The sequence below is a fragment of the Spermophilus citellus genome (assembly GCF_964194105.1).
Source record: "Spermophilus citellus genome assembly, chromosome: 3".
NCBI lineage: Eukaryota > Metazoa > Chordata > Mammalia > Rodentia > Sciuridae > Spermophilus > Spermophilus citellus.
The window spans coordinates 14,829,702-14,838,529 of NC_138184.1; the positions used below are offsets into that span (position 1 = coordinate 14,829,702).

The window sequence follows — 8,828 nt, forward strand, 5'->3', positions numbered from 1 at the left end:
ATGGTAAGGGTTTTCAGGGTAGGAGGTGGCATGTGTGAACAGTCATTTTTTATTTGTTTCTTCTCAGTCTGAATGCCTATTGTTATTATTTCTTATGCTTTCTCTGTACCTATTGATATGATCATAGGATTTTGTTGTTTAGCTGGTTGAGGTGATCAATTACATGAGTTGACTTTTAAATGTTTAGTCATTCTTAAATTCTAGACTAGGCAGGTACTATACCACTGAGCTAAGCTCTCTTCAGTTTCTTTTCACCTGTATTTTAGAAGCAGTTTGTCTTCTCTCCCTCTAATCTGTAATGGGATTGAAACTCAGGGCACTCTCACTGAGCTACACTCCTTCCCTTTATTAATTTATTTTTGTTATTTCTTATAATGTTTATCTAGTTTTATATTTTGGCACTGTGGACCTCATGCATTATGAAGTAGTACTTTTGCATCTCTTACCCGGAAGACATTGTAATGATTGATATGCTTAAATGTTAGAATATGCCCAAAAGACAAGGTGGGCCTGGTTCTCCCTGTTTTTGAGTTTCTATTCTTTCAATTTGTGGAATACATAGAGCCTTATTTATATTGTTTATCTTTTCTCATGTGAGTTTTTCTGGATTGTTTCTTTCCAGAAATTGTTTGACTTCTTCCAAGTTCTTTTTCTGTGGCTTAAGAGTATCTTGCTCTTCTTTTGTCAGTTATCCAATGTGGTACATTAAACTGTTGAGTTGAAGTTTTTCGTCTTTTCGAATAAACGCATTCATTGTTGTAAATTTCTCCCTACGCACTGCTTTTTCTGTATCCCATAAGTAATATTAGCATGTTTGTTCAAGTTCACATAGTTTGAAATACTTAAATTTCTTTGGTGTTCTTTCTTTCTATTCATATGCCATTGTTTGTTTGTGATGCTGGGGATTGAACCCAGGTACCTTGTACATGTGAAGCAAGCACTTTACCAACTAAACTATATCTGCATCCCTTAGCCATTGCTGAATGGCTGAATTGATCTGATTACCAAATACATTGCTTTACATATATTTTGTGTGTGTTTGGAGTGAGGGCACTTTAAACATACTTCTCTAATGATTTCTCACAGTACTAGATTTCTTGAATTTATTTCTCATATATAAGAAACATTTTGACTCCTGACCTGATGTCTTGATAGTTAAAACTGTTTTTTTTGTTGTTGTTGTTGTTTTTTCTCATAAAGTGCACAAGGGTGGAGCACAGGGTGGATCTTGTTTTCTACCAGTCTGTCTGTATTTAAAGGGATTATTGATACAATGGGATTAATATACACCATATTTGTAACTAATTTCTGTTTTACTTTATGTAATCCCTGTTCCTACATCTTTTTTCTTCTCTCTAAAGAACTTTCCAAAAGGCATGATAAGGAGATACACTGGTGAAACAGTCTCTGACTTCATCTTAGATGATTCTTTGTTCTCCTTGCTTCATTATGTCATGGAACACCTATAGTGATGGCTTCATGTGACTTGTTATAATTGCAAATTACTCTATGGGTTTTTGTTTGGTTGGTTGGTTGCTTGCTTGCTTTTTTGTTTGGTGATACTGAAGATTGAATCTTTATCACAGTTAGATCCCACCCTTTTAAATTTTTTGTTTAGAGTTAGGGTCTTGGTGCATTGCCAAGGCTGGGCTTGAACTTGTGATCCTTCTGCCTTAGCCTACTGACTCAGTGGGATTTCAGGAGTGTATCACTTGCCCAGTGAATGTCTTTGTTGACTGAATTCAAATTCTGAGGTTTCTCAGAAGTGGCTTTTCTCTCTCTCTCTCTCTCTCTCTCTCTCTCTCTCTCTCTCTCTTTCTTTTTTTCAATTAATGAGCCCTGTTTCCCTTTTCTTTATTACTATGATGATTAATGAGCCCTGTTTCCCTTTTCTTTATTACTATGATGATTAATGAGCCCTGTTTCCCTTTTCTTTATTACTATGATGATTAATGAGCCCTGTTTCCCTTTTCTTTATTACTATGATGATGATGATGATGATGATGCTGCTGCTGCTGCTGCTGCCGCCGCCGCCGCCGCCAAGGAGTGAACCCAGGGGCGTTAAACCACTAAGCCACATCCCCAGCTCAGTTTCTTAAAGCCTTGCCAAGTTGCTGAAGCTGGCTTTGAATTTGCCATCCTCTTGCCTCAGCCTCCCAAATCGCTGGGATTACAGGCATGCAGCAGTGTGTCTGGCTCTTTATTATTCCTTGATTGTTAGACATTAAATATGCATAGAGGATTTGATAAGCTAGGTTTTTTCCTCTGTTGTTTTTTCCTTTTTCAATTTTTTTTTTTTTTTAATTTTTGGTTTGGGGGATGATGCCAGAAGCCCTAAATCACTCAGCCATATCCCTTCCTATTTTTAAAAACTTACTAATTTTCTTTATTTCTTTATTATTTTTGAGACAGGGTCTTGCTAAGAACAAGTTGCTGGGATTATATGCATGTGCCAATGGAGTAGGCACGAACAATTTTTTGTTTTCTTAGGAAAAGCTTTTGTTATTGACATTTTGCAATTTTATAGGTCAGTGTATAGGTGACATCTTGGTGAAGTAAAATCTTTCTAAGAACACATGCCACTTTCCCCCTTGTTTTATTGTGCTTTGACATTCTCCATCAAATCTTTATTGATTACCTATTAGTCTACTGAGTTATCCCTAATGAATCTTATTTACTATTTAATTCTAATGACTTACAGGAACCTGGTACAGGCTTCTGGTTGTGGGCCCTTAGTGCAATCCCAAAGTATGTACTAAATTCTCTAATGTTTTGCAAAAGAGGTTTCAAATTTGGTCTGATAGTCCAGTTCATTGGAGATTCATCACTCTTAGTGTATTTTGGGCATTGATGAGATAGGCCACCTCTTCTCTTTTATTTTTTTTTTATTTTATTTTTTTTAATTTTTTTAATATTTATTTTTTAGTATTCGTCGGACACAACATCTTTGTTTGTATGTGGTGCTGAGGATCGAACCCGGGCCGCACGCATGCCAGGCGAGCACGCTACCGCCTGAGCCACATCTCCAGCCCCTCTTTTATTTTTTTTTATTCATTTTTTTTTTTTAAAGAGAGAGGGAGAGAGAAGAGAATTTTAATATTTATTTTTTAGTAGTTGGCAGACACAACATCTCTGTATGTGGTGCTGAGGATCGAACCCAGGCCACACGCATGCCAGGCGGGCGCGCTACCGCTTGAGCCACATCCCCAGCCCAGTTCTTCTCTTTTTTAAAATATTTTTTAGCTGTAGATGGATACAATATTTTAATTAATTTATTTATTTATTTATGTATGTATGTATGTATTTTTAGGTGGTGCTGAGACTCAAATACTGTGCCTCATGTATGCAAGGCAAGCATTCTACCACTGAGCCACAGCCACAGCCTGAGATAGGCAACTTCTGACAAGCGTATCAAACTATTCCAGTTAGAGGACCAGCAGGATTTAAACAGGCTGCATTTTGTTGGGATAACCTGCTTGGGAACCCCAAGCCCTTCCTTGAAGTTAAGCTGGTGAGGTTCATCCCGGCAGTAATTGCTAGATACCAACAAAGTTCAAAGTATATTCTCAAGCATTCCTAAGAATGTGCTGTCTCAGGACAGCTATTGTTACTAAGCACTGTACATAGTTGGACTTTGTTGTGAGAAGTGCTTGAGACCTGTGTAGAAAGAGAATTGGAGAGACCTAGCAGTACCGCAAGTGTTCCTGTTCTCCCTGGGAGGACATAGTATGATGTGAAATTCTCACAAGTGAATGAGGTCTCTAGTGCTGTGTGTCTCATTTTCCTCCTGGGAAAACCTGTGGGATATTTCAGGAGCCAGTGACCTTTGAGGATGTGGCTGTGAACTTCACCCTGGAGGAGTGGGCTCTGCTGGATCCTTCCCAGAAGAAGCTCTTCAAAGATGTGATGCAGGAAACCTTCTGGAACCTGATCACTATAGGTAAGGGTGACATATGACATACTTTTCTCACTTAGTCAATCAGAGAACTGTTGTTCAGTTATCAGTGCTGTTCCATGATTTGGAATATTCGAAGCCCACATTTTGATGACTGTATTGGCATGGTGACATTATACAACAGATCTGCTATACTCTTACAGTTTTTATATAAGTTTGAAATGAATCATTATGATTTTTCTGGGTCTGTATTTTAGGAAAACAATGGAAAAATCAGGCCATTGATGATCACTACAATTCCAGGGGAAATCTAAGGTAATTTAACTCACAAAAGAAGGCAATGTTCCTCACAAATCTGGGAGTAACTTATTAAAAAAATCATAAAAATAAGGAAAAGATACACCCCAAGGTACAGAATGATTTATCTCCATTTGTTCACTTCAGTGCATACAGGTTGAACATGCATAATTGGAGAGCGCAAAACCCAAATGTTCCAGTACAGACACCCTCTGAAACAGTGCCTTGATGTCTTAAGTGACACTTTCTGGCAGTTTATTATATACAGACTGTTTTCCATACACAGTTTATTAGAAATGTATGAAATTATCTTCAAGTGGGACTCATTTTGAAGATATTTTACTGTGTATACACAAATATCACAATCCCATCTGAATTTTTTCCCACGCATTTCACATAAGCAGTACTCAATTGTATTTACAAGTGTAAGCATCTTCAGAGTTAACAAAATCGTAACTTGGCAGGATTATTTAGAAAGCTGATCTGGGCAGTGATGCACACCTCTAATCCCAGCCACTAGGGAGTCTGAGGGAGAAGGATCACAAGTGGGAGGCCAGCCTCAGCACTGTAGTGAGGCTCCAAGCAACTTACTAAGATGCTATCAAAAACAAAAAAAAAAAAAAAAAAAAGAAAACTTTAAAAGGACTGGAAGGTAGCTCAACAGTAAAGCTTACACAGCATAAAACCAATTCTTCTGCTAAATCATTAATATTACAAATACTTAGTAATGTGCTTTTCATTCTTTGCAGAAGTCAAGTGTTAGAGAGACTCTGTGAACAGAAAGAAGATGGTCAATGTGGAGAAATCCTCAGCCATATAATAGATTCTCTTGTTAACAAGAGAAGTTCTGGAGTAAAACCAAGTGAACACCATATGTATAGAGAAGTCACCATTGCTGATCCATCCCTAGCCGTGCCCCTGACAGCTCATACTGGACACAAAGCACATGAGTATCAGGAACATGAAGAGAAGCCATATGAATATAAGGAAGATGGGAAAGCCTCGCATGATCCCCAACGTTTCCACAAGCATGAAAGAACTCACACAGCAGAGAAACCCCATGTGTGTAAGCACTGTGGAAAAGCTTTCAGTTCTTCTAGCTACCTTAAAATCCATGAACGAATTCACAGTGGAGAGAGACCTTATGTGTGTAAGCAATGTGGAAAAGGCTTTAGTTCTTCTGGTGACATGAAAAGGCATGAACAAATTCACAGTGGAAAGAAACCCCATGTGTGTAAGCACTGTGGAAAAGCCTTTAGTTCTTCCAGCTACATTAAAATCCATGAGCAAATTCACAGTGCAGAGAAACCCTATGTGTGTAAGAAATGTGGAAAAAGCTTTAGTTCTTCTAGCCAAATGGAAACACATGAACAAATTCACAGTGAAGAGAAACACTATGTGTGTAAGCAATGTGGAAAAGGCTTTAGTACTTACAGGTATATGAAAAGACATGAACAAATTCACAATGGAGTGAAACCCTACACATGTAAACAATGTGGGAAAGGCTTTAGTACTTCTAGATACATGAAAAGACATGTACTAATTCACAGTGGAGAGAAATCTCATGTATGCAAGAAATGTGGAAAAGGCTTTAGTACTTCTAAGTACTTGAAAATCCATGAACGAAATCACAGTGAAGAGAAACCCTATACATGTAAACAATGTGGGAAAGCTTTCAGGCATTCCAAAGCAATCAGAAGACATGAGAAAACTCACACTGGAGAAAAACCCTATGTATGTAAGCAGTGTGGAAGAGGCTTTAGTTCTTCTACCAATTTTAAAACACATGAACGAATTCATAGTGGAGAGAAACCCTATGTATGCAAGAAATGTGGAAAAGGCTTTAGTTCTTGCAACTCAATTAGAATACATGAACGAATTCACAGTGGAGAGAAACCCTATACATGTAAACAATGTGGGAAAGCTTTCAGTTATTACGGTTCAATCAGAAAACATGAAAAGTCTCAAGAACACTGGAGAAAAACCTTATGTATATAAGCAATGTGGAAAAGGCTTTACTACTTATAGCCATACCAAAACTCATGAATGAGTGGCTGGAGTTGCGGCTCAGTGGTGGAGCACTTTCCTAGCATGTGTGAGGCACTGGGGTTTGATTCTTAGCACCACATATAAATAAATGAATAAAATAAAGGTCCACCAACATCTAAAAAATATTTTTTTAAAAACACATGAGTAAAATAACAGTGCCAAGAAACCTTATACATGTAAGCAATGTAGGAAAGTTTTTCAATTCCCCAGAACCCTTCAAATACATGAAATAATGCTCAATGGAGAAAAACCCTATGTATGCAAGAAACTTCTAGCTCTTTGGAACTTCCAGCTCTATTAGAATATATGAACGAATTCACAGTGGAGAGAAATCCTGTACATGTAAGCAATGTGGGAAAGCTTTCAGTCTTTACAGTTCAATCAGAAAACATGAAAAACCTCAAAAACACCGGAGAAAAACCCTATATATGTAACCAATGTGGGAAAGACTTTAAGCACATGAAAACATTCACAGTGAAGAGAAACCTTATACATGTAAATAATGTAGGAAAGCTTTTTATTTTCACAGATCCCTTCAAATACATGAAATAATGCACAATGAGAGAAATGTTGTGTATGTTAGCAATGTGGAAAAGGCTTCAGTTCATCTACCATATGAAGACTTTCAGAGTGAAGAGAAACCCTATACATGTACACAATCTGGTAAAGCTTTTCTTCATTCCTATTTAGTCAGAAGACATGAAATAAATCACACTGGAGAAAAATCCTATGTGTACATGCAATGTGGCAAAGCCTATGGTGATTCCAGTCCCCTCAGACAACATCAAAGATTTCACAGTGCCATGAAACATGCATGTGAGCAGTGCGGGAAAGCCTTCAGTCATTCCTCCACCCTTAAAATACATGGAAGAATGCACACTGAAGAGAAACCCTGTGTGTGTAAAGAAGTGCAAAGAAGCCTTCACTCCATCCAGGTACCTTCTCAAAATTCAAGGAACTCACACTTGAGAGAAACCCATGAGTGTAAGCCATGTGAGAAAGTGTTCCTGTTCACAGTTCCCTTTGATACCATGAAAAAGATCATAGCGAGGAGGAACTTTAATGATGTCAGCAATGTGGGATAACCTTAATTTTAAGATTCTTTCAAGTACATAAAACACCACATGGAGAGTAACCCTGTATCAACAGAAGAAATGGGAAGTCTTTATTATCACATGAACTTTTGAGCAAACCTAATAAGCAGATGCAATAACTTGTATTTTTGCATTGGAAGTTGTGACCCTTGTTGCCATCTTGGTTCAGTGTGCCCATATAAATGAGCACAGTATGCGGTGGAACCTGCAATAGAAGGAAGACCTGTGCAACAATCTCTCTTTGGTTCGTATGTAAGAAATCACAGTGAATGAAAAACCCTGTGAATGTCTGTAATCCCAGTGACTTGGGAGGCTGAGGTAGGAGGATTGCAATTTCAAATTCAGCCTCATCAATTTAGAGAGGTCCTAAGCAACTTAGTGGGACCCTGTCTTAAATAAAATGTAAAAACAAAAAAAAAAGGGCTGGGGATGTGCTGGATGGTTTAGTGCCCCTGGGCTCAATTCATGGTACAAAAACAAAACACACCAAAAAAACCCTATGAATGTGAAAAATTCTTAGAAGAGTGATAACAGGTGTAACATAGTTTCGGAGGCCTATGAAAATTCCTCATGTAGCAGAATTATGTACATGCAATTAATAGAAGAGCATGGTGCAAAATACTTTGATTTGGTGTCTCTAGAAAATGTACTACCAGGAGGCATGTCCCAAAAGTTATATTGTATTCACCAATAATTTATTCTTTTTTTTTTAAAGAGAGAGAGAGAGATGAGATGAGAGAGAGAGAGAGAATTTTAATATTTATTTTTTAGTTTTTGGTAGACACAACATCTTTGTACGTGGTGCTGAGGATTGAACCCAGGCCGCACGCATGCCAGGCGAGCGCACTACCGCTTGAGCCACATCCCCAGCCCTAATAATTTATTCTTAAAGTAGATTCTCTGCACTGTGTTTCTGATTTGTATTCTTGAAAGTAAAGATTGAGGTGAAACACTTGTGCAAGTTTTGTTTAGGTTGTTTTTCAATGTTTGTGGATAACAGGCCACTGAAGAATGAGTCTTTGTTCATTGTTGCCAACATCCTACTGACCTCACATGATGGGTTATGCATACCCTCTTTTTATATATACACAGACAGATATGTGTACATGTATACATGTAGTTTCTCTTCAGGGGAAATATGACATTTTTACATGGATTTTATATTTTTCAGAGTCTGGCATATTTTTCCATCTTATTGCTGCATCATAATTACACATAATGTTGAAATTCATTTTTCATATTGTACATGCCCATGATATAGCAATAGATGTATATTTTCTTTAAACCAGATTTCTGTGCATACTTTTTAAAAGCATTTCTAACAGGTTTCAAGCAAATTATAGGTTAAAATATATTAGCTTTTTCTTTTAAAAATTTTTATTGGAAACATTGAAAATCTTGTGATAGAGTGCTTAATTTTTTTTTCAGTAGGATAGTGATTCTCTTTAATTGGGACATTGAAGCTAGACTTTCTTATTGAGTTACAATTGTCA

General features: G+C 37.4%; 1 protein-coding gene across 1 annotated transcript in view; it reads left to right on the forward strand.

Moving 5' to 3' along the window:
• LOC308643302 (uncharacterized protein) overlaps positions 1 to 7,731 on the forward strand; it is a gene marked incomplete at its 5' end in the record, with an annotated part of 83,284 nt that extends 75,553 nt beyond the window's left edge. The window contains 3 exons of the mRNA XM_081283203.1: positions 3,814 to 3,940; positions 4,153 to 4,210; positions 4,942 to 7,731. Coding sequence (XP_081139329.1) covers positions 3,814 to 3,940; positions 4,153 to 4,210; positions 4,942 to 6,190 — 1,434 coding nt within the window. The 3' untranslated portion in view covers positions 6,191 to 7,731. The remainder of the gene's footprint in view (positions 1 to 3,813; positions 3,941 to 4,152; positions 4,211 to 4,941) is intronic.
• Positions 7,732 to 8,828: the final 1,097 nt, after the last annotated feature.